The following is a 27962-nucleotide window of genomic DNA, read 5'->3' as shown; positions in this document are numbered from 1 at the left end:
CACGTTCATTTCAATTTTCATAAAATTACTGGTTTTTTTTTTTTACAAAAATCTAAAAAAAAAAACATCGTTCTTGTTATAAATTTAGTAGAGAGAATGAGAGAAAAACTAGTCTCTTATTACAACCAAACAACTCTATTTATAATGTAGAGAGGTTAGTCTATAAAAGGAACTTTACAATCAAATCAATCACCTAAATATCATATATATATATAACACTCCCCCTTAGATGATTGATGGAGAATCCAGTGTTGCCTCGTTAAAACCTTGTCAGTAAAACCCAGTGGGAAAAACCTGAACGAAGGAAAAAGAGTACAACAACTAACACTCCCCCTGATTTCAATCATCGAAGATCTGTTAATTGATGCATCCCTATCTTGTACACCAATTTCTTGAATGTTGATGTTGGTAACGCTTTTGTGAATAAATCAGCTACATTGTCACTAGAACGAATTTGTTGTACATCAATATCACCTTTCTTCTGAAGTTCGTGTGTGTAGAAAAACTTTGGCGAAATATGTTTCGTTCGATCACCTTTGATATATCCTCCTTTTAGTTGTGCGATGCAAGCAGTATTATCTTCAAATATAGTCGTCGGGCTATCTTTCATTGTTGGTAACCCGCATGATTCTTGAATATGTTGGGTTACGGACCTCAACCACATGCATTCTCGGCTTGCTTCATGCATTGCAATGATCTCAGAGTGATTAGATGATGTCGCTGTTAAAGTTTGCTTTGTCGACTTCCATGAAATAGCAGTGCCCCCTCGTGTAAACACATAACCTGTTTGGGATTTGGCTTTATGTGGATCTGAAAGATAGCCTGCATCTGCATATCCTATTAAAGATAAATCTGATTTTTTCGAATAAAACAATCCCATGTTAGTTGTACCACGAAGGTAACGAAATATGTGTTTCACACCATTCCAATGTCTTCGGGTTGGAGAGGAACTATATCTTGCTAGGAGATTAACAGAGAATGCTATATCTGGTCGAGTGCAATTTGCAAGATATGACAATGCACCAATTGCACTAAGATATGGTACTTCAGGACCAATGATTTTTTCTCCATGTTCAAGTGGACGGAAAGGATCTTTATTAGTGTCGAGTGATCGGACGACCATTGGTGATGGTAATGGGTGTGCTTTGTCCATGTAAAAGCGCTTTAATATTTTTTCAGTATATGATGATTGATGAACAAATATTCCCTCTTGCAAATGTTCAATTTGCAATCCGAGACAAAATTTTGTCTTTCCTAAATCTTTCATCTCAAACTCATTTTTCAAGTAATTGGCAGTTTTAGTGAGCTCTTCGGGAGTTCCTATAAGATTTAAATCATCGACATATACTGCCACGATTGCAAAACCCTCATCCGTTCTTTTTGTAAAAATACATGGGCAAATAACATCATTTGTATAACCTTCTTGTAGTAGAAACTTGCTAAGACGATTGTACCACATGCGTCCAGATTGTTTTAATCCATATAATGATTTTTGTAATTTTATTGAGAACATGGTCTTGGGGGTTGTATCACTTGCTTCTGGTGGTTTAAATCCTTCAGGGATTTTCATGTATATGTCGTTATCAAGTGATCCATATAGATATGCAGTGACCACATCCATTAGTCGCATGTCCAAATTTTCTGATACAGCCAAGCTAATCAAAAATCTAAAAGTGGTGGCATCCATCACAGGTGAGTATGTTTCCTCATAGTCGATTCCAGGTCTTTGAGAAAAACCTTGAGCAACGAGTCTGGCTTTGTATCTTACAATTTCATCATTTTCATTCCTTTTTCGTACAAACACCCATTTGTATCCTACAGGGACTACATTTTTAGGTGTTTGAACTACGGGTCCAAACACTTTACGTTTTTCTAAAGAATCTAATTCAGCTTGTATAGCTTCCTTCCATTTTGGCCAGTCATTTCTTTGTTGACAATCTTTAACAGATTGTGGTTCGGGGTCATTAACACCTTGCGTGATATCAAGGACCACATTAAGAGTGAAAACATTGTCAATGTTTGTTTTTCTCCGATCCCATATTTTACGAGATATCAAATAATTTGTTGAAGTCTCGGTATTTTCATGTGATTCTGGTTCTCCCTGAATCACGTTATCCACATCTGTTTCATTTATTTTTCTTGTTGTATCATGTAAGGTTGCTTCTTCTGGAGCTTTCAATTCTTGCTTTTCTTGCACCTTTCTTTTCCTAGGTACTATATCCTTCGAACCAATCGGTCGACCACGTTTCTGGCGTATTTTAGATTCATTTGCAGGTTGAATAATAGCTGGTCCTACGGGGACATCAATTTTGACAGAGGTATTCTCTGCATGTATATGTGACTTTGTCACATTCTTTGTATTAACAAAAGCATGGGGCAATTGATTTGCAATTCTTTGCAGGTGAATGATTCTTTCAACTTTTTGCTCACATTGATTATTTCGAGGATCATAATGAGATAGTGTTTTCTCATTCCAACAAATCTTGTGTTGTTCTTCGGGACATAACTTTATTTCCCCTAGATTTGGAAATTCCAATTCATCGAAGTGGCAATCTGCAAATCTCGCAGTAAACAAATCTCCTGTTAAAGGTTCCAAAAATCTAATAATAGATGGTGAATCATATCCCACATAAATCCCAAGTCTACGTTGTGGGCCCATTTTGGTTCACTGTGTAGGTGGGAGAGGGACTTGTACTGCACAACCAAATACTCGAAGGTGAGAAACATCAGGCTCTCGACCATAAGCAAGTTGTAAGGGTGAGTATTGGTGATAATTAGTTGGCCTTATACGAATCAATGATTCAGCATGTAATATGGCATGTCCCCACACAGATGATGGAAGTTTGGTTCTCATCAATAATGGTCTAGCAATTAATTGCAAACGCTTAATGAATGACTCTGCTAAGCCATTTTGTGTATGGACATGAGCAACCGAATGCTCAACTGAAATCCCTATTGACATACAATAGTCATTAAATGTCTGCGATTTAAATTCAGCAGCATTATCAAGACGAATTGTCTTGATTGAGTGATCTGGGAATTGAGCTCGTAATTTAATAATTTGCGCAAGTAATCTAGCAAAAGCTATATTTCGAGTTGAAAGTAAACTAACATGTGACCATCTAGTAGACGCATCAATCAATACCATGAAGTATCGAAATGGTCCACATGGTGGGTGTATAGGCCCACAAATATCCCCATGAATTCTCTTCAAGAAGGTTGGGATTTCAACATCAATCTTTGTAGGGGAAGGTCTTATAATTAGTTTGCCTTGTGAACAAGCTACACATGGATAATCATTGTGTAAAAGAATCTTCTGGTTCTTTAGAGGGTGTCCATGTGAGTTAATTATTATTCTGCGCATCATTGTTGCCCCAGGGTGACCAAGTCGATCATGCCATAATTTGAAGCTCTGTTGGTCAACAAACTTCTGGTTTGTGACAATGTTTGCTTCGACTGTTTTTATTGTTGTAAAATACATTCCAGAAGAGAGTGCACATAATTTTTCTTTTATCTGCTTCTTGCCAGATATAATAGATGTTATGCAAAGGTATTCGAAATTATTTTCATTTAATGTTTCAATATGGTATCCATTTCGGTGGATGTCTTTAAAGCTAGGCAAATTTCTACTGGATTTGCTTGCATATAGGGCATTTTCAATATATAGGCTTGTATTATTTGGTAAAATAATTTTTGCCTTTCCATCCTTCAATAATTTTTGATGCACCCGATATTGTTGTAACATTATTTTCAGCTAATGTTAACTCCAAAAAAATACCTTTTGCTTTTAAGGATGGTGTGTGTTGTACCACTATCGACTAGACAAACGTCTTGATATTCCCTCATTAATCTTTGAAGAGCACTCGTGCTGATAACGTGTTATAAATTTAGTAGAGAGAATGAGAGAAAAACTAGTCTCTTATTACAACCAAACAACTCTATTTATAATGTAGAGAGGTTAGTCTATAAAAGGAACTTTACAATCAAATCAATCACCTAAATATCATATATATATATATAACAGTTCTTTTGTTTTTATTTTTTTTCATGATGTTAGTGCACAACGAGTAAACCTACGATTTATTGCTAAATGATATTTTGTTTTATAAATAATAATTAATCCGCTTTACTATTTTACATTTCAGATTGAATTAATTATTAAAAAAAACCATTAGAGCTGACATGAACAAATAAAGTGAAGAATCGTTATTTTTTTATATAATTATATTTATTTGAATTTTTTTTATAATAAATATATATTTATGAAATTTTATTCAAAGAACATTAATTACACACTTGTATAGGATGAATGGAGACCATGGTTTAAAATAAACTAGAAAAGGAACTTTAAGTGCTCCTCTTCTAAGTTACAACTATCAGAGAAAATTCTGTTCTATGCTGTACAATTGCTACACAAGAACGGTTTGTTTCAACTTACCCGTGAAGACAGTGTCTGCACGGGCAATGAACGGCCCAGATCACTCAACATGAGTGATCCGAGCCCACCTCCATATAAAAAAAAAAAAAAATTTGACTCGAAAAAATCCGAGTCGTTAGATCGACCTTTGCGGGCAGTGCCCGTAAGGGTAGGGTCGACTGAACCCACAAGAACCCTTTCGGTACAATGCGAAAATAACCCTTTACAAACAAATTATGTGGAGCAATTAGGATCTTGTTCAACCTTTGATCACCCTTGTGCTGTAAGATCCACAGAAGCCACATTTGTGATACATCCAATGAAATGGTGCAGTTCCTTTTTTTGTCGCAGGCTCGCGGTCATTGCATAATATATTCTTCATGTGAGGTGAATTTTCTTGGTCATTTACAAAAATAAATGGCGTGAATAAAGTAAAAGTGTAGTGTTTTTGAAGCTCGCTTGACGTCGGTTTCTGTATTCTTCTAGCAGGATCTCATAAGCTAGTAAAACATAAAGCATGCCAAAATAGACCCGAATAAGAGAAAGAGGTCTATCATTAGATAAAAGATACCAAAGTAAAGGGACATACATTTATCCATGCTACTCATATTATCACTCAGAGCAACTCCAACCCTACACCAAAATGGTGTAAAACACCATTTTGGTACAATGTTAATTGCTCCAACCAACACTATATTTGACACCAAAATAGAGTATTGCTACAGTGTTGCACCAAATTTGGTGCAACACTGTAGCAATAGCGTTGTATTTTTATTTTTATTTTTAATTTTTTTATTGTAGTTTTACTTACTCTAAATATTATATAATTAGTTTTTTAATCTAATTTAATTAAAAAAATGTATTATTTCAAACAATAAATTTTAACAAAGTGATTTTAAAAAACTTGGATATTTTAATTTAATACATAAGTAATAAAGATAATATTATTATGTTAATAAATTATTTGTGATAAATTAGTTGTAGTAAATAAAATAGTATAAAATATGCCATGAATATCTTAATTATGTAGTTATAATTAAATTATTTAATATTGAATACAAAGATACAAGTAAAAAAAAAAATTAAGATTTGAAACACTAGTTTTTTGAAAATCAAAGAAAATGATACAAAATTAAATAAACAAAGTTGGATTTACTTACTCACTTCGCACTACGAGATGCACTAATCGACCATTTATGGGATTTATATAGTAATTCCGTTAATTAAAAGTTGGATAATTGTGTGTCATTTCTATTTTATAAGCATCATTTGAATATTGGTTGTATGTTAGTAATTTATGTTCAAAATATTTATATGTGTGATTATAATTTTTTTGAATGATTAGTTAATTACATTTAATTAAGTAATAAGTTTAAGTATGTAAAATTAATATTAAATATTAGAATTTTTTAAATTAATTATAAAAATATATTTAATTAATATTTTAATTCATTATTATATATAATGAATTTTAATATAGAAATGATTTTAGATATTAGTGATATTTTAATTATTGTGTTTATAAATATTTTGTGAAAACTAATATTTGTTGTTAATAAAATAATAGAGAATATTCCGAGAATATTCCTTTTAATGTAGAGTTTGGAGTTGATGGGTTGGAGATGAATTTTATATTTGGTGTAGGAATTACACTATTTTAAAGTTAGTGCGACACTAAGATAGCGTAATGGGTTGGAGATGGCCTTAGGTATTGTATCGACTATTTTAAAGAAGGTATTGTATCGAGTATCTCCACTCCTTTAATAATTTTTCAATTTTCAATCATATATAATATAAATTTGGACTACTTGAAATACAATCCTGTGAATAATTTGATCGAAACACAATCTCAGGAAATTTCACGTTAACATCAACACCATCATGAAGTGTGATGAATCCATTCAAAGTCGTGATATAGTTCAACAGAGTCCACTCTCGCTTAATACCAAGACTCAACCCAAAATCATCAAATAATGATTCAGTATAAGTTAAATCATTTGAAGAAAGAACACATTCTTACCGACATGCATGTCTCCCATAGATTTGCTGCATATGGGGTAGACGTAATGAGTGCATGCATATGCATGGGATGAGAATAAAATGTTCAGCATATCTATAGATAAACTATATATGAAAAATCAGATGAATACTAAAGAAGATAAACAAACCTGAAATCAAGCAGAATGCAGGATGCAATGACCACAGGGCAGAGCCTTCACAGTTGCACTTGATGTAAATAAAAAATCACAACAAATGGGGCAATTGGTCTCAAGACCTTTCTGTGTGCGCTTATGGTCCAGCAGCCCCATTCCCAAGCAACAATTGCTGGTCATGCAATGAAAGAAGTCTATATGTTGCGTATTTTTCGCTCGCAAGCGCACAATTGTCAAGTTTTAATATATGTGAGTAAAGTATCGTTCCTACGAAGAATACTAATGTTTATCCCCAAAAAAGACATTGTGGTTATTGTTTATGGTGGACAAGTACATCATTTCACATCTTTTCAGAAAACAGCAATGTGGTAAATTTTTATGGACTAGTGGAATCTATTAGGAAATCACATTTTAAAGTTTTGGACACAATGCAGGCCAACCATTAGGAAGGCCTGGCACGGGGATGCTGCCGTCGCCACCACTTCAAAGAAATGCCAGAAAATTGAACTCCTTAACGTATCCGTGAATCGGAAAATAGATGCATATATAATCCAACTCTATCCTCAAAGAATGAGGAGAGTTCTTATTTATCGACTCTTCAAAAAAAAATTATCCTAGAATTTTGTACTTTTAATTCGAGAAGGCTTAACCTCACGTGATTTGGAAATCACAGCTAAAAGCCCATAAAAAATAATTCAAACTTGTCCGGATTCAGTTAAAGCCCAACCCAATCTGTTTATAACATAAGAGGAAGCGAAGCCCAATTCTTGTCTACCGTAAAGGAAACATGTTCCCCGGGGTATTAGAATCCCAGTGACACCAGTCTTCTCTGAGTTACATTTTTCTGCAGCATTCCTGAACTTCCGAAATGGTATTTATCCTCTATTTTTATCGTACAACGCTTTGTTTGTATGTGATTTTATTGATTGAGGTGTCGAATTTCAGACTTAAATTTCGGGCCTGGTTTCACTAATTTTTGTCGTTTTTTTCGTGATTTTTTTTTACCAAGGATTCTAGTGTCTGTGCATATTTTTCAGTCTGAAGGAGAATTTTTTTAAAACGGATCACATCTAGGTGGAGGCTGTCTTGCAATCCATGCCCATTCGTTCTGATTTATGAATGGTTTACATGTGCATTTTTATCAACAACCAATTTTAAAAGTAGCACGGTACGTGTGAACCGGCAAAAGGTGAACAATTTTCTGTGGACAGGGGAAGTATATATTTTTGCATTTTGTGATGAATCTATTGTGAAGCTAGAAGGCATATACACATTGATTCTTTATAGTTGAATGTGTAAATTTACATGATTAGTGGATCTTGTAGAATTTTTGGGTTGATTTGATAAGTTTATCTTGTGGGTTTTGCTCGTTATTTTAATATGCTTTAGATTCATGCAAATTTATATATTTTATATATGTTGAAACGCTATGTAGTGTGTCTACTTATGATAATTTTTCGTATTATTCTAAAAAAAAGGGGGTTTCATATTTTCTTGTTGCTTTATCAATTTGGAATTCATGGAAGCTGTTATTGTGATCGGTTAAATCTTTTGTGAAAATTACATATATTTTTCATTTTTCCTCCAATCACTCGGTGCATTTTTCGTATTCGAATGAAAACCAATTATACTACGATTGAATGTCATCTTTAATCCGTTGGCTTTCCAGTAAATATTTTTATGTGTTTATCTAGTCATTAGTCATGATGACTTTGGCATAAATTTCAGGCCTCTGCCAAGCCAAAACAATAGGCAAAGAAATCTGCTGCTGCAGAAGATGAGGGCATGGATCCAACGGTAAGCCTCTTACCGTAAGCCTAGCATCTTATTTTTATTTTATAGTTGCGTTCTTTTGCCTTTTTCCTGTCTCATATCACCTATATGGCATTGGAATGGGAATTATTTTGTTTCTATACCAAGACAATCTTGACTTTTCACTGAATCCAATGTTTGAACACTTGCAGCAATATTTTGAAAATAGACTGAGGTTTCTTGCTGCTCAGAAGGAAAGTGGAAGCAATCCTTATCCTCACAATTTTGAAGCTAAATTGACTATCCCTGAATATGTAGAGAGATATAAAAGTTTAAATAATGGAGATCATCTCTAGGATGTCGAAGAAAGCATAGCTGGTACTAGAAATTCTATACATGATTTATTTTGATGCTATAATTGTTTGTTACTTTTGATTAATGTTATAGACGTTTCTTTAGGAAGGGCTGCTTGTGAACAAACGTTCATCATCATCAAAACTATTCTTTTATGATTTGCATGGTGGCGGTGCTAAAGTTCAAGTTATGGCTGATGCAAGGTAGTTGCGTATCTTATTTTGGTTACTGAAGTAGTGGTGTGGATATGGATCCCTTCTATCGAGTCCCCAACTCTTTGCTGTTATTGCCAATTTTATTCGTTAAACTATTGATGCTATTACTTTGATACTTCAACCTTGTTTATTAGTTGCAAAGCTCCTTTTTCAATCTACTTAATATGGTAGAGCTACTAATGTCATCTACGATATATTATAAGATATTTCATGTGACAAAGTCAAATATGTCGCTGAATGCTATCATAATCAGCATGCTGAATTTTGTATTTTTTTCAGCCAATTCCAGAGCTGTGATTACTTGAATTACTAATTGTGTGTGAAGAATTATTTTTCTGTCTTAGAAGCTCTGTACAAAGGAAATGTTTTCATGAATATCTCCAGCTTTGTGTAAAGTTTCTTATTTTTTAATAAAAAAAATTAGTTTCGTATGTTGATAATGTTTTCTTCCTTTATTTCCTCTGGGTTCCAGTTTCCTGTTATACAATAAGAAAAGCAAATGAAAATGAACTGTTTGCTATTTTGCTCTTTTGAGAAAAGACGGTGTAACTTCCAATAAGGTCATACTGGTTTGGTTAGGAGATGCTACGACGACAGTGCTGGAGAACCCATGCTGTATTTCTTTGCTTGAATGTCCATATTTTTGTTTGTGGCATAAATATCGTCTTTCAGCATCTTCATAACTGTTTGTGCAGGAAATCTGAGTTAGATGAGGAAGAGTTTTCTAGATTTCACTCGTCTGTGAAGCGAGGGGATATTGTTGGTATCATTGGGTTTCCAGGTTTGTGCCATTTGTAACTTGCATACTTATCTAACAAATATGGTGAGGACAAAGTACATTAATAGAAGAGTGACTTAATTTTCAAAATAATACCTTCATAAAAAAAATTGATTTAAAAGTATTTCTTGAAAGCTGAACTTAAATTTTACGATAATGGATTGTCATGTAAAAACTTTCCTTTTATGAAATTTTAATTGAGGTGTGCAATTGGGCATTTCCATAGCTGCTGCATTTTTTAAATATGGTGTTCACTCTGTAAGTGAGTTTACATCTTTTATTACAACTTTTAGGCCTTGAAATTAAGGTTTTATGTTGTTTTGTATGGCATGTGATGCCTGTATTGAAGGATAATTCATTGTAAACTATTTGTTCTCCCTGGGTGTTATGTGGTCACTGTTATTTTAGGCAGAGTATTTGACATTTAATGGTATAATTTTACAGTCCCTTGTGAAGTGATTGATTATCTTAGTTTTGGATGTACTTTTCTGTTTCTTCGCGTAATTTTCTCTATCTCAGAAGTCTCCTCTTATGGTATTTCATTTTGTAGGTAAAAGTAAAAGGGGAGAGCTGAGTATTTTTCCAAAAACATTTGTTGTTCTTTCTCATTGTCTACATATGATGCCACGACCAAAAATGGGCACTGGTTCTGACAATGCTAAGGTGACACTGATTTTTTTTAATCAGCTGACTGATTACATGCATCAATAATGTGTGACTTCATTGACGTTGAACATTCTGCTCTGGATAGATAACTGATATTTGGGTCCCAGGGAGTGGTAGAAATCTCGAGGCCTATACATTGAAGGATCAGGTATTGAATAAACCTATCGATTTTTCGGACATCCATATAACTGATTTTTTTTAAAGTTTACCAACAATATGCACCAAATCCTATGTGTCTCAGAATCCAGAAACTAAATCTTTGGAATCCAACTAATGCTGGTGCAATGACTGCATCATGTACTTGCTTATTGGATCAGGAGTCTCTGGCAGACAAGTTAGTGTAGCATGTATGGATGATGGACTACTGGATAGTTTTATTATCATAAACAGCACTTGTTTCTCTTCAATTTCATGGCAGAGCCGGAAATCTCTAGGCTATGGTTATAACTTGATTTTCCTGTCCTCACTGCTTACCTTCTTGGGACTTTCTCTCTGACTTATATTTTAGCAACACTATTTTGGATTACTTTTAATCATCTTTTCCAGGTTTTTAACCACAGAGCATGCCATATAAAAGTGGCACATAGATAAACAATGATTCACAAAAAACTTTGAGATATTTATTGGAGAATTACTTGATCTATTTACTACTTAATTATAATTAACGTGAAAAGAACTTATAATCCAAAAAACTTTATCAACTTGATATCTTTCGTGATATGGAGCAGCTAACTATTTTTTTTCCAATACTTCATAGTAAGGTTAATGGAAAAAAGAATGTTTCTGAACTAAGTATTATAACACTAGTACTTGGACCTTTCTTAAATGTTCAGTGGGTACACTGGATTCCATATTTTTTAAGTTCTTTTGCACCTTATATTTACACTTCCCAACACCCGTTTAATTCTCTTTTCTTTGCGTGCATCCAGTGATCTCTGTGAGTGAACTTAAATGCATTTGATTATATGTGTCCTATGTGAAATCTGTTTATGATCAGTGGAAAATTTCATACTAGGAAACTCGGTACAGGCAGCGTTATTTGGATTTGATGCTAAACATGGAGGTTCGGGAAATATTTAAGACCAGGTCCAAAATTATTTCTTACATCAGAACTTTTCTTGATAAACTAGATTTTTTGGAGGTAAGTCAATCCAGAGTTGCCTTAGTCTAAAATATGTTTAATCACTAGCCCAGACCGGTTATATGCTTTAACTCAAAACTGTTATTTCCTGCTTTTTATGTTCCTGTTTTAAGGTTGAAACACCCATGATGAACATGATTGCTGGGGGAGCTGCTGCCCGGCCATTTGTGGCCCACCACAATGATCTTAACATGAAGCTTTATATGCATATTGCACCTGAACTATTTCTCAAGGAGTTGGTTGTCGGTGGCTTAGACCGTGTATATGAAATCGGTAAACAATTTAGGAACGAGGGAATTGACTTAACTCACAATCCTGAGTTTACTACATGTGAGTTTTACATGGTGTGTGCGGATTATGAGGAGTTGATGAAGCTGACTGAAGAAATGCTCAGTGGTAAGTGGCAGACATTAGCTATAAGTTTGATTCAACGAAAATGTTTCTTCTGTCTTGGAATTTTATGAATGATTTCAAGTGACAGGGATGATCAAAGAAATTACCGGTGGCTATAAAATTAAATTATCACGCCAATGGCTTGGATACAAGTCCCATTGAGATTGACTTCACTCCTCCTTTCAGGTTTCTTGTAATGCACGTTCATTTGCATACTGTGCATTTCCATATTGATGGCATTTAAGTAGCAACATTCTTTTTTCCTCGTGCAGGAGAATCGATATGATAGTCGAGTTAGAGAAGGTGGCTAACCTTAGCATACCCAAGGACCTCTCCAGTGAAGAAGCCCACAAATATTTGGCGGGTGCATGTTCAAAATTTGATATCAAATGTTCCCCTCCTCAAACAACTACGAGATGTTAGACAAAGTAAGATATACTTTTTTCTGTTTTCTTTGAATTTACATGATCGAGAGAGAAGGATAATTACTGTTCTCATATGGACTTGCTTTTCTAGGGTTTGCTAATACCTTCACGGTGATCATAACTTGTGAATTTAAGTGTTACGTCGTTATCACTTTCATGTTACCCTGTTCAAGTAAATTTTGAATCAAATTAATCTCTGAAGACTTGAGCAATACATGGAAAATAACGTATGCCTGTTGGATGCTTGTCAATATCCATTGATATATTCCTCTCTTCTGTCCTTCATTGCCTTAGCGATCTCTCTCTCACCAACTGTTCTAAAGTTTTATAAAAGTACAGCTTGTGGGGCATTTTGTTGAGGAGACATGTACGAACCCCTCTTTTATTATCAATCATCCAGAGATTATGAGTCCCTTGGCAAAATGGCATAGGTCAAAACCAGGCCTAACTTAAAGATTTGAATTGTTCATCAACAAGCATGAAGTAAGTGTTATCATGAGTTATCTTATTGTTCTGTTTCTTTTTCTCTATTTATTTTTCTTAGGGCTTTCACTCCTGAGTTACCCATGTTTCAATATCTCATTCTTAATTTGACAGCTTTGCAATGCATACACTGAGTTGAATGATCCTGTTATACAACGCCAGCGTTTTGCTGACCAACTCAAGGTATTGATGGTGATGAAGCCTTAATTTTTTGTAAAGTTGGCTATAATAGTATTCCCAAAGAGTTTTTATTGTTAAACTAGGACCGCCAATCGGGTGATGATGAAGCAATGACCTTGGATGAAACGTTTTGCACTGCTCTTGAATATGGGTTACCTCCAACTGGTGGTTGGGGATTGGGTTATCGGTGGACTCACAATGCTGTTGACTGACTCACAGAACATTAAGGTTAGTGGTGCTTGTTAATTTAACTTGTTACTCATCACCCTATACACTCTCTCCCCCACGATTTTATTAATTGTTCACTTGATCACTACGAGCAGGAAGTTTTGCTTTTTCCAGCAATGAAATCCCCAGACGAACCTTTAACCAAAGAAAGGTACAAATTTAGCTCTCTCAACTTTTCTTACTCCATCTCTTTATTCTTTTATTTTGTTTATTTGTCATCTCCGTTTTGATCCTACCTCGCTTACATTATGTCCTTGAGCTGTAATTTTATACAGCTGGTCAAATGATAAGCAGGTAAAAGCCCGCTGTAATCATCATATATTTAATTATATCAACAATTTGTAATTTCCACAAATTTCTTTGCTAGTAATACAAAATCCCAGGATGAACCGCAGCTTTCTCAAGGTATACAATCTATTATAATCTGTAATTTAATATTTTTAATGAGAGCCGTGAAATTTGAGTCTCCCTTGAGAGTTTATTCATTTGTATAACTAACTTTATTATTTGCACAATTGCAGCACTTGAAAAGATCGTTGCTCTATCTTAAGAACGAAGGACAGTTACACGGCAAGAAAAAGGCAAGACAATTCTAAGATTTGTTAAAGCGCTTGTGCATGCATTCCATGTACGGGGATTCCAGATGATAAAAGAATGAAATTTGCTATTACTTTTTCTAGAAATGGTACCTCGGCTCACCTGAAAATACATCTATTTTTCTCTGTGCTTCGACTAGATTTATAATGAAAAGTGATAAGATGTTACATTATTAATTGGATAAACGAGAGGGACAAAAGGGACCTTTGGATGTGGAATCGATATCGGGAATATGCAAATTGCAGCTGTTTGTAAGCACAACTCCAGTAGAAAGGAGTCATTAATTGCAATGAGATGGATTTATAAATTAAAAAGAAGTTGCCATAACTTGTCAAGTTTTCAATTCTTTCAGAATATTTTGTTGGAAATGAGTTGATGAATGTTTGGTAGATTTTCTTTTCCTGTCTCCCTCACCAGCTGTTATATTTGTCTCGAGTTTTTTTCATTCGGATCAAACTCGCTGTTCATAGTCGGGTCCAAATTGTCTTAATTTTGATAAGTGTGAAACAGAGATGATAGCTTTAACGAAAATATCGAAGTAGTAAGTCCAACCTGAGAAGAAGGCTCTCTTATCCCCACTTTCCTCTTTAACTTTTGTACTAGCGGCATAGACAAGGACAATGCTTTTTTTCTATTCTTTTTCCTCGTTTTTTTGTATAAAAAATATAAGCTCCCTCTACCACTCCATAGCTGGTTCAAGACAATAAATTTGTCTCCAATCTTATAATGATTTAACCAGGGAGAAGCAAATTATTTATCACATTTCTCATTGCCACAACCACGCCAACATACAAAACACAACACAGAACACCAAAGCTATTACACATCTCATAATACAAGCATAACAAATCATTATACATAGAGCATACCATCCTAGTGCGTACATCACAGTGGGACAGGATTTTGCCAGAGGGATGGAGAGCCAAATAATTAGGTTGACGCTTGAAAACCGGAAATTTTAATTTAGCATCTGGGAAATGGTGTGCGGCATATTTTGGACACCTTTTTCGCGCCGGGGGACTTGATAAACTTCTGGAGGTTTGGATTTTTCATGTACTGGCAGAGGCAAGGCCTCTGTTCCTTTATCTTGGCGCAGCATAGGCGGCTTGGAGTGGCGGATGACGCGATTGCACTTGCGCATGGGCTGAGCTGCAGGGGGTTGCAAGTCACTGCACTTGTAACCTCAACTCTCCCAAGCAGTAGCGCAAGTACTGCTGCACACACTGCAAGGTATGCTACTTTGGTTTTCATGACTTAAACTTTTGTGTGGGTGTGAGGGAGGAGAGATCTGTGGGCGAACATTTGGTTCGCTCTTTAATTTATAGACGAATGCAGCGCTTCAAAGTTATCATGCGCTGAAAGAAAGGGACACATGTTGGCTCATATATATTTTATTTATATGTTGTTATTGTATACTTTCTTACAAAATTTATGTAAATTTACTTGATTAATTAATAAAATTTATTTTGTAAAATATATTCAATCTAATATAGCAAATATTTATATTATTAACTGAAATCTAAACAAATTATGGTTGCGCACGCACATATATACCTTCTTTCTGTATTATTTGACTTCATGCTGTCACTAGTGGAATCATGACTCGATCAAGCGTCTCACCACATGACTATATTAATAATACTTTTTGACCTATTTTCTTTCGGTTCTGTTTGTGGGATTCAGAATTGTTTCATTTTTTTTTCCCCCATCATTTTTACCCTTATATGAATGTGGAGAATTAATGTGTTTTCTATCATATTTTCATATACGTGTGAAATAAATGGCACTAAAGAACTCTAAATTTTGTTTTAAAAGATAATATAAAATCATGATATATGTTAAAATTATAATGGTGAAGACTTTATAGGCACAGGCTACGGTCACGCTTATAAATCATGAGCTATAATGTGGTGCACTATCATTTTCTCAAGGCTCTCATCATACAATACTAATGGGTGACTAATCATGGGAATAAAGCGGTGAATTCTTTGTATTTTTATATTGTTCTAATTCTCTAAATAAGGATTTTCTGGTAAAGAAGAAATCTTATAAAAACTAAAACATATATTTTATTTTTTTTAAAAAAAATATTTTGTAAATGCACATTTTCCAACCTTTGGCTTTCTTACCTCAATTTATTATAAAAGTTATAAATTTATTATCACTATATATACAAGAATATTGAGAAATTCAGGACCAACTAGGGCAATCATGTGATATAATGTGGAAGGCATGCGCCGGTTTCTAATAATAACCACGCCATTCCCTTTTCCAACTTTTTCATTAGTCTTTTGTCCCAAATTCTTTCAACTCTAAAGTCTAAGTTTTCTTTTTCATATAATTTAATTTTGGATATCCGTGATGACATGGATAATGGTGTATCTTAAGATATTTTACAATATTTATTTGCTCTAATATAATATAATTTTAAAATCCCGCGAATGTAGAAAGCGAATTTCTACGTAATTTGTTCATGCTCAAATTTCTATCTTCACCTAAACGATTTTGAATTTTATTTTCTTTTGGTCTATGCTACCTCTTAGATATCATATATATATAGTTGAACATGCTTATTATTAATATTATTATATAAATACATGTGTGCGCTCGCATGTACGTGTGGGTTATTTACATATGAACGCATTGCTGATAGATTTGACTTTCTAAATCTATATATCTAAAACAAACTATCGAGATGGGAAGAAACTAATCCCACCGGCAAAGATACCGGCTGCAAGCTGGTACTTGAGGCGGAGGCCGATGCCAGAACGCCTCCGAACCCATCAAAAAGTGGACCTTGAATCGGTGATTGAAGTGGTTGTGGAGGGAATTCAGAGTCAGGCATGCTCCGTGTTACTGAAGAAAACAGCCCATCGCTATTATAGGATAGCCCTGGATGAGTCGAGGGATTAATACCAGGAATGATACCGCCGCAATTCGCCATTAATATTGTATCGGATGAGTTATCTTCCCCGACTGGAAAATTATGAGTTGGGATTAGTAATCCATCCATCATCATCATCTGCTGATAACCGAGCACGGCCAAATGAAGTTGAAGGGCTTTGATGTATTCAATGGCCTTATCCAGAACTGAAGCGGCACTCAACTATTTTAAACACAAAACCCACAATTCCAATCAATTAACGACTGACACACACACAGATATATGTGTGTATATATATATATATATGTATGTATGTATATGCATTATAAATTTTCTTGAGCAGCGCACGGACTTTGAAAGATGACGACTAAATATATTTTAAAGAATAAAACTTACTATTTTTGTAAAAATAATATTTTAGACAAGCTTACTGACTTTGTATGAGGAGTTGGGTAATAATTCTTCAAGGGTTTTCATTCTCTCAGCAATCCGTCCTCTTCGTTTCTGTTAAATTCAGAGTGATTATTTTTCAGTGATAGCTTATTAATCCGTAAGAAAACAGAGTATTACATAATATAGGTACGTAGAGAGTTGGCAAATTAAAGAATGACAGCCTTAATTAATTAATTCATCAAGAATAATTCAACCGGTCAGCCATAATTGAGATATGATCTATAGTTAATAATTGATCCAGCTTCACTTTTATATATGCTACTCAATGGCTGCACATACACAGATGTTTATAGAATAACAAGTCTTTGAATAAATATTGTTTTAGCTTCTTTTTCTAAAAAAAAAAAATTGCAAAATTCTCGTAGTTATCACCTACTTATTTTTTAAAATAAAAACTGTGAAATTGTTATTATTAAAAGTATAATAGATAAAATTTAGAAGTACTGGGAAAAAATACTATTTGTCTCTATTATGGGAAAAGTTTTATTAACAAATAGTAGACTAGCACGTGTCAAGAAAAAAGAGGGTGTCCAGTTGTTATGCTCACCCTTTCACACGTGTTGCGGTTTTCCAGTTCTTTGCCCTTTCTCTTCTTGTTTCTGGCTTCTCCTCCATATTCCGCCATCGCTACAGAATCAATGGTGAGTTCTTCTGTAGCAGGTGTAACATGAAGCCTCGAATTTGAATGACTTCCCGTCTGGGTTTCTTCTAAGCTCGTGTAAGGCGTCGAATTTTGCGGTTCCGCAGGCGGTGGAGGTGTTTGATGCCATGATATACCCTGCAATGGAGATAAACTTGAAGTGGACTCAAAGTCCCAACAAGGAAAATAATTGTAAGGATTCATTTTCTTGGAGAGTGAGATTAAATTGGATATCTGATTCTGGCATAGCAAGTATTCATGCATGCACTCGAAGACTTTGGAATTGTTGGTTTATATATAGAAAACGGCTGCCTAGGTTCTCATGAACACCGACTTCGGAGAGATGACGGGGAAAAGCCGTGACACGCATCCACGTGGCGTCTCTTGCATGGAAACAAAGTTTATTTTTCTGAAGAAAAAGATAAAATGAAACAAAATCTAGGGTTTGAAATTTATTATATAGAATGTAAATATTTGAATTTTTTTTATATCATAAAAAAATTTATTCAGACATGCTGATTAAAAAAAGGTACTTACACGGTAATATAATGAAGTATAGCGTGTCGGCTGATATGTGATGTATACTTTTGTGTGTGAATTTGCCTGAGTATTTTTATCCATATTACGTAAATGGGATAATCAACAACTGCAAAATTGTTATAGCTGGGATGTTGACATGTCCACAATGTCTTGTATCATGTTCGCATTTTTCGGTATCATATCATCCTTTTTGGATGATACGTCAATACTATACAGCATAAAAAAAGTCTACAATTGAAATAAAAATTAATGGACTTAAATAGTAATTTTATTGATAATATGATCAAATATAGTTTATTCTGGGTTCATTTCATCCTACATGTGAGGGCACTACCCCCATGATAGAATCAATGGTCTAAATTCTTTATTCTGTATCAAATATTAGTACTTGTTTCTGATTGCTCATCTTCCCGTGTCAAAACATATATTAGCTTGTAAGTAATTGTCTTGTTGATGTAAAAATAGTTTTGTTCTAGGTGATACTTATTAAGGACTTAATGTATAATTGTGATTTAGTAAAGGAAAATTAGATTAGGTTTTGTTTGATTTTTGTTTCCATCAGGTGTTTGAAGGTTAAATAAAAATGAAAGAAGGTAAAAAATTTAAAAGAATATTTGATCAATTTTATATATCAAATTAATTAACTAACCCTAAAAAGTAATATAATATCTAGCTGACAATTCATATATGCATTAATTAATTAAAAATCCCCAATTAAAAATGTTTAATTTGTTTTTATGCAGCAAGGATATATACACTACATTAACACTTCCAATAAAAAATAATTAAATATATAATAAAAAAAAATTTAAAAGATATCAGATTCGACAACATAAAATAACAAAATAAAAATGGCAATATTTTTACTAGTGATCTAATTAGTGCGTGGATGATAGATACAGAGTTTTGTCGTTATAATGACATACAAAAGTTGAACATCGTCATCTCACGTGAAGTGGCCATAAACTTGACCTGTCCCGTGTGATCGGGTAAAAACAAGCTTTCTTTACATCTTTAATGCACTTATGGGAAATGGGAATTGCTTCTTTGTTCACGATTGATTGGAAAGCCCAAAAGCTGACAGAATCGGGAGTTAACTCACCAATTCAATGAATACTTGTGTCAATATGTCGAAACCGATACCAAAATAATACGTCATCCTATGCATTATCACTTATCACTTGTGCAACGTTCTTGCTTTTATAATCAAAATCTCTATAATTTCTTTTTTATCTTTTACTCAACCATCTTTCAAAAACGTTTTAAAAAATGCAGTTCTTTTTTATATTTTGCGTTTACTTGAATCGAATTTGTGTTATTTTTAGAATTTTTTTGTTTGGAATCCTCGTTTTTATCCTTTGATAGATCAAATTCAATCTCAAGCCCAGGATGAATCCTTATTTTGTAGGACCAAATAATTGGGCTCGTAGTGATTCTTTTTAATACATGCTTTTATATATATATATATATATATATATATATATATATATATATATAAAATTACCAACTGAAACAATTTACAAGTACCAAGACGAGAGATTTTTATTTCTAGTATAAAAGTGTTATTTTATTGAAAGAATAAGAATAAGTTGCTGCAAAAAACAAAAGTACATTGTTCTTGAAAAACCAAAATTAAGGCCTAGATGTGAAAATAATAAAGAAGGGAGGGTTTGTAAAAGGAGGGACAGTAGAATTTTTGGTGCCTCAAAAAAAAATCGAGTACATTTATTTTATAAAGTAGAATAGAGTTTATATTTACAATTTCTTATTATCTATACTTCACTTCATATTAAAATAGGTATCAAATTTATTCACGGATGAAACACAAATAAAAAAATATATAATGTAAATATCAACTTCCAAAACAGACAATTTTATTAAGTCACATCTCATTCCCAAAATTCTTGGTTAGGAGATCTACATCATCATTTTGCCAAACGTTATTGTCCAATTTTTACATCACATTTTCGCCATTTACTTACTGCCCATATGTTTGAAAACAGAAACTATAAACAAAATCAAATTCAATCCAAGGTGAAAGAGAGTTGTCTGCATTGTCATGTCCTTTCCAAGTTTTTTCACAATTTTTTTTTAATAATTGTAAAACTTGTGTATATAAATAATATTGATATTTAAAATGTAAATGTTTATATTAACGAACTCCTGGAGCCTAAATTTATAACGTTTTTCCTTCTCATGTTTTCATCATTCTTCTACTCCCAAGAACACACAAATTATCTTCCTTCATTTTTTTTTGCAGATTCAATCATGCCCCTCCTATCGAACAGTGATGAACTCGAAACACTGACCGGAAAACCCAAAAACCAAAAGAAAACAGCTTCATAATCTTCAAAGCCCAATCTCATTCCACTTCCATAATCTCCAACATGAACTAGCCAACTGAATCAAGAAACACATTACCTAAAAAACCCAGGAAGAATGACAAGTTCTTTTTTGCAAAACTTAAAGGTCTGGGATGTAAGGAGGCTTCAGCCTCTTCGTCTCATGTATCGGCGAAGCACATAAGAAACAAGAACCCGCATAGGAGAAAAATTTCTTCGAGTAACCGAAGAAATCCTGCAGATCATGTTGCTGATGTATCCTACGTATGCTGCACTCTGAGTCCTCCATGAGTTGGTATTGCTTTTGATTTTGTACCGAGACGTGGTAAAAACACTACTCGGAGTACTGATCACCGAAAGGTACATATATATTTTTGGAAAGGAGGTATTATTTTTTCAATATGAAGAGATATATCGGCTGTTAAAATTTGTGGTCCATTGGTCTTCCTTCTCACTAGCTCGAGTTTTATATTTTTTTATGTATTCTCTTTGACATACACTCAATTCATTTATGAGTGAATTATGAGTCCCATTGTCCCGTATGCTTGGATGGATACGTAATATCAGGCTAACAGCTCAAGTTTTTTACATTTATCCTGATTTACTTGAATAAATAAGTTGCTTGGGAAGAGGTCTTGATTTCTTTAATGGGAATTTTTTTTACTGGGAGTTTGAGAGATTAATTCTGTGTTCTTTTTACGTCATATGAGGTCCTTTCATTGCCCCTGTTATACAAGTAGCATAGAATGTAAATAATAATGACATGATTTAGCTTTTTAACTGAAGTTGAATTCATTATGCCGCAACTAGGAGCTGCTGGATTTGAGTGATGGGATTGGGAATGTCTGCATCGGTTTGAAAAAAGAAGAGATATCTAATGGCTTAAGGGAATTCAGGCCCTCCAATTATCAAGACAAAGATAGGAGATGTAAAGTTTGCCAAGTGAGCGCTTTCTTTTTTAACTTGAATCTGCTCGCTTACTCGAGTCTTTTCACTCAACAAAAAAGATGCAAAGAAAAATAACTATGAAACCAGAACTTAGGATAAATTTTTTCGTTTGTGCAGGAGAAATGCAGTGAGACTGAAGATATGGGAACACTGGAGTGTGGACACCATCATCACTTGCAATGCATTAAGCAGTGATTCCTGCAGAAAAATTCCTGCTCAGCCTGCAAAGATGCGGCAATTAAAGATAACAATTGGTAACGAAGTCTCCACCAGGGTCAGAGACGGGATAACTGGATAAGAGCACACCGAATGTAGTAACCAGTTATATAATATGTAGAGATATATATAATATAATCTATATCTATCTATACTAATCTAAATATATGAATTGAATTGTGAATTTACATAAATATCTTTACTTTCATTTAATATTAGAATTGAATTGTGAATTTACATAAATATCCTTACTTTCATTTAATATTAATTATTAATACTTATTTCATATTAATCATTAATACATATTTTCTTTTTCATTTTCTATTTCATAAAATTAAAATTAATTAATTAAAATCTATCTATATATATATCTATACTATACTAATATAAATATGTGAATTGAATACATGTTTTTTTTCTCATTTTCTATTTCATAAATTAAAATTAATTAATTAAAATTTAAAATTAATTAAAATTAAATTAATTTATCTATCTATACTAATCTATATATCTATACTAATCTATACTAATATCTACATATGAATGTGAATTGTGATTACATTGACATCAAATTCACACAAAATTACTTTATTTTTTTTTTCAAATTCACATAAAATCACTTTATTTTTTTATATTACAATAGTGTATTTAACTCAATCAAACTAACTATTATTTTAATTTACTTTAAATTTAATTTTAAATACTTAAATTTATACATTGCCGTCAAATAATAATAGGAAGACAAAAGAGATGAGTCGGATTGAATAAAAATAAAGTATTAATAAATATTAAGGTCATACAAAATTTCTTTCTCTCATTTAGAATAAAAATATTTTCAAGGCAAAAACTTGTGTGAGACGGTATCACGGGTCTAATTTGTGAGACGGATATCTTATTTGGGTAATCCATGAAAAAGTATAATTTTTTATGCTTAGAGTATTACTTTTTATTGTGAATGTGGGTGGGGTTGACCCGTCTCACAAATTAGTATCCGTGAGACGGTCTCACATGAGTCTCACTCTATTTTCAGACTCCTCATGTGTCAATAGAAATATACGATTGAGAGAAATATTTTTCTGTAATAGATTTCAAACACTGTTTTTAAGTTATTTAGTCAATTTTTTTATAAATGCTGCTAAATAAATATTACTAAATAATATGCTATATTTGATCATTTTTTGTTCTTGCAATGAGAGGAGTTTTTTTACCCTAGCGTTAACATGTTTGATTGTTATATGTCATTTGTATTGATCATGTAATTGTGTTTGGATTGTTTTTGTTATTTGTTTGTTTGCACAAAGAAAAGAGAAAACAAAATCAAATATCCAACATAAATGGTTATTTTTCAATTTTTTATTATTAAGATAAGATATTTTGTTATTTTTTAAACACATAATGCATGTTTTTTGTTTGCTTAGATTACTTAGTTTAAAGTGAGTAAGAAAATATTAAAAAATTGAAATATTTCTTCGTTTTTACCTTATGTCTCAGAATATCAAGGAATAATATTTTTTATTTATTGAGACAAATATATTTCCAAACTTCTGTCTATAAATCAATATTTAAATTTTTTACGACATTATTATATTATCTAATCAATTTTTTTTTACTTAGATTGATAGAAGTCATTTTAATTTGAGTTTTTATGTTCTTGTTTATATTATTTTTGTAATATTATTTATTATGAAAATAATAGATGAACTACAAAAATTGGTAGGTCTAAGAGTCCTCAGGTAAACGACAAATATGCATAAATTATTAAAATATATAATATCCAGTAGTTCTAATTCAATGATTATGCATGATTCTAAATTTTCATTATATCACAAGTTAACGCATGTTTTGTTGTTGCTACATATATTTTGTCAATTGTCTGATATTTTTCTATGGTTTAAGAAAAATTGTGTGACTTTGTATTATATTTTTACAGCTGCTTTTCTAAATAGTTTTATTATGATTTCAAGGCACCATTTTTCATTTGTGTTTTTTAAAGAAGTGGAATGAATATCTATAAAACGATGACATTAATAAGACGTCTTCTCTTTATTTAAAAAAAATATTGGAAAATTTATACAAATTGTAAATAATATGGGTTAATATTTAATTTGAGAGTGATTTATGCTTTTTATTGTTCGTATATACTTCAATTTCTTTGTTATTGTACTAAATAAATTATTTTTAAACTTTGAGTTATCATTTTTTTTTTCTTATCGAGATTGTTTGTGTTATGATTTTTTTATTCGTTTTGGTTAGTATTGTTGGCGGTAATTGATTTTTCTGATATTATATGATGAGTCTTGTTGTTTATATAAAAATAAGTATGAGAGTACACCAATCAAACCACGTATTTTGGGTCTTCTGTTCTATGAAGAGAATAATAAATGATTTCTGTGAATTATATAATTTTTTGGTTTTTCATATATATAGTCTACGAAATGCGTCAAATTTTGAACAAAAAAGTTTCGATAAACATAGGATGAAAAAAAAAAGACATGTTAAATAAAAAAAATATGTTGTGTGTTACTATGTTGGGTGCGATAATTGTCCCTGTTTGGTAGAGCGGTCGAACCGTGATGCTTGAGCTGCTGTGCAGTTTAACAGATTTGAGTTGCACAATTACTACTAGCTATAGTTTTTGGTAAAGCGACAAACGCTCAGTCTTACAATTGGTATCAGAGCCAAGGTCACGAGTTCGATTCCCATTGATTGCAATAAGTGCAATTATAGGAGGAAGATTGTTGGGTGCAATAATTGTCCCTACTTGGTTGAGCGGCCGAACCGTGGTGCTTGAGCTGTTGCGCGGTTTAAAAGATTTGAGTTGCACCATTATTACTAGCTATAACTTTTGGTAAAACGGCAAGTGCTCAGTCCTACATACTATGTCCTAATTTCTGTATGATATAATTCAAGCACATTTTTTTATAGATATTTGAAATTAGGTCCAACTAAGTAACATGAAACATATACATATATATTAAATCATATTTAAAGCAAAATTTTAAGATCAAGAATGATTCAGATTTAAATTTCAACGAAGCACAATGAAGAAGAAATTGAAGAATTGTATGTGTACATTAAGTGTTATATAATGATTATGTTGCTACTTCATGGTTGTGCGACATATAAATGTCAATATTTCTCAATAAAATAGTTTTTCAAAAAGAAAAAAATTCTTCATTCAGAAAAAAAAATACAAGAAAAACAAATTGTACATAATTTTCATTCTATTTATAATGGTATGAGAACAATTCTAAAGCTTTGTTGACACAATATAATAGATGAATTCTGTGCATTTTATTGAGACATCGAGTCAGTTTCACTTTATTTCCTCCAATATTATCTCAATATATTTCGAGGTGATACGAGATTGTTTTTGTCTCTTTTTTTAGTCAAAGTGTCTAACCAGCTAATTCATAACATATATGATGTAAGCATAGAAAACTCCTTGTCAAGTAAATTCATTTAGCCAAATATTGAAATTCAAATAAAATTCTACAATATTTCATCAAATTAATTTTGACTATCGTAAAATGCTCATGAAATCTAAATGGTTATATTATTAGATGAGATATTGAATAAAACAAATACTTTGACATATATTAGAATGATATCTCATATGCATATTTTAATTACATTATTCGTATCTATTCTCAAGATTTTTAAAATACAATAAATAATTTTGTATGTCGTTCTACAAGATAAAATATTATAAAACAAAATATAAACTCGCTAGAAGAAAATTTGTTTTGTTTCAATGAATAATATAATATTATGTTCTAAACGCAACAAATGAGATTGAAACTATATCATCCTCATGACATGATGCACGTAATCATTATTGCAAAGCTTCCAAAAAATGACGATCAAAGATGATTTTCTTGAATTGTGTCAAATTAAATGAGGACACAATTCTAAGATATAGTCATTTGAAGATATTTCAAGTAATTTTTCTCACAGTGATTGAGAAATAGTTGTTGAAAATTTATTAATCTTATAGCTATAGACGATCAGATATTTGCTGAGCATACCAAAATAGTTATATGCATATTATAACAAACAACGACAAAGACAGGGGCGGATCCACTGTAGGGCCGGAGGGGGCCACGGCCCCCCTGATTTTTTTTAATTTTTTTTTTACTATGTAAGATATATTTTATTATTTAGTATATATATTATTTGACCCATCAAAATTTTAAGTATCTATAATTAGTCTAATGGTTAAAGACTTTCGAGGTTTACACATATGGTCCATGTTTAATTCTTTTTATACGCTGTTTTTTGACATTGTTCTGCAATTTTTTTTTTTTTTTGAAAACCTAAATAACGGGCTTTTACAAAGTCCCAACTTAAAACCTTTATAGTTGGTTAATACAAACACAATCAAGAAAGCCATTTGAAATAATAACCTTTTGCAAAACATCTGCTATATTGTCGAATGACGAGTGAAATATTGTGGGATGCGAGTTCGGAGACACATCAGAAGGAAAGACAAGGATTCTTGGAATTTTTTCTACGTTCAGGAATTGAGGTAGACCGGGCCCCCCAAACATATCATTCTGGATCTGCCCCTGGACAAAGAGTTGTTGAGTTGTCAAAATCAACCAAGAAGCATATTGGAAAGTGTATCAAGTGGATAAGATAATTTCTCTGATTCATATACCGTCTATGGTCATGATTTTTTATTTTTTATGGCTTAGTTTGTTTCATTTGATAAATGTTATTAACCATGTTTTAATTCATTTAAATATTATCAAAATTTCGTACATATATTTTCAGCAGTTTAGGTTTTTACGTGCAACGCACGTGCATTTTTCTAGTATAGATAAATATATGAATAATTCAACAAAAGACGGTCTCAAATTTATATAATCGTGAAAATGGTTTACTCGATTCATAATTATCATAAATATTAATATTTTTGACATAAAAATTAATATTTTTTTATTAGTTGAGCAGGTCATATATTTATCGCATAAAATTATTATTTAAGATCGTTTTGTGTGAATATTAGTTTGATGCTTCTCGGTGACACCCATGTGGTAGCCTTTAATGTATTTTTCGAGGCCCATTTGAATTTATATGGGATCCACTTGTTTGATTTGAAGGTGTATTGGAAAAATTATTAATGATAATCCATAGAAAATTACACGCGGCTAACATAAAAATGTCAACTTCTAGGATATCGGAAAGAATAATTGTTTTCACTAGTTGGGCTTACGACATGATGATTTTGGATGTTTCAGGTTTTAAATATCGAGTTGTATAATTATCACTAAATAAAAATTTTAGTAAAATGACAAAAGATTGATATTACGATTTGTATCGGTATCAATGTCATATATTTTATTATCATATATTATAAAAATTGAGAAAACAATTGTTCTAACACAATAATTACCTTAAGAAAACAATCTAAATATAGTATTTGGATTGTTGTATAGTTTAGAGGATTCAATCATCTTTATCACTAGCTATTATTTTTACGAACGATGGTAGCTATAAATACCCTAAAATATCCATATAACAAATATTCTAGATAATGATAATTCACAATATAATTACACACTAAAATAATATTGTTCAAACAATTATTTTAACTAATTTACAAAACAGTCTTATAAAAAATTATCCCTAGAAATTGTTATTTTTAATATCAATATAAGTTTCCATTTACTAATGAATAAATATTTTAACTTAAAAAATATTATAAAAACAAATATTAGAAAAGAATTTTTTTTTATACAAACCCTTATCAATTGCATTGCACCACTAGCATTAAAATATTAAATATGGACCAAGATATAATTTTTATAAAATAAAAAATTAATCGAAATCTCGAGGTCGTCGGCTTTGTGCCTCTGACTAGTCCGGAAACGACATCTATAATATATTCAAAGAACCTAGATGCAAGAAGTATAACATAAAATTCTGTTGACCGAATTGAGTGATAATTTGACTGCTCCCGTCCTTTGCTGTTATACTTACTATTCAAAAACAAGAGAGCAACGCGGAATTATTAAATAATTTTGTTGGCAAATTTAAAAGTAAGACTGAGCCAACAAGAAACATCATCTTCAGTACTTGTAATTTGAAACTAGTCATGTTTGAAAGGTTCTATCACGCGTCTGCACTCACCAAGGCTGATCGTGTCTTTTTG

General features: G+C 32.3%; 1 protein-coding gene and 1 pseudogene across 1 annotated transcript; one reads left to right on the top strand and one right to left on the bottom strand.

Moving 5' to 3' along the window:
• The first annotated feature begins 6933 nt into the window (after positions 1-6933).
• LOC140810530 (lysine--tRNA ligase, cytoplasmic-like) lies at positions 6934-14376 on the top strand (annotated as a pseudogene).
• Positions 14377-14524: 148 nt separating this feature from the next.
• Positions 14525-15117, bottom strand: LOC140809199 (non-specific lipid-transfer protein 2-like). Its single transcript, XM_073166696.1, has one exon. The coding sequence runs from the start codon at positions 15031-15033 to the stop codon at positions 14746-14748; it is 288 nt and encodes a 95-aa protein (XP_073022797.1). The 5' UTR covers positions 15034-15117; the 3' UTR covers positions 14525-14745.
• Between the last annotated feature and the right edge of the window lie 12845 nt (positions 15118-27962).

This window comes from Primulina eburnea, chromosome 13 (assembly GCF_022965805.1).
Source record: "Primulina eburnea isolate SZY01 chromosome 13, ASM2296580v1, whole genome shotgun sequence".
In the NCBI taxonomy this organism is placed as follows: Eukaryota; Viridiplantae; Streptophyta; class Magnoliopsida; order Lamiales; family Gesneriaceae; genus Primulina; species Primulina eburnea.
The sequence above is the reverse complement of the archived record's forward strand: the minus strand, read 5'-3'. Positions and strand labels throughout refer to the sequence as shown.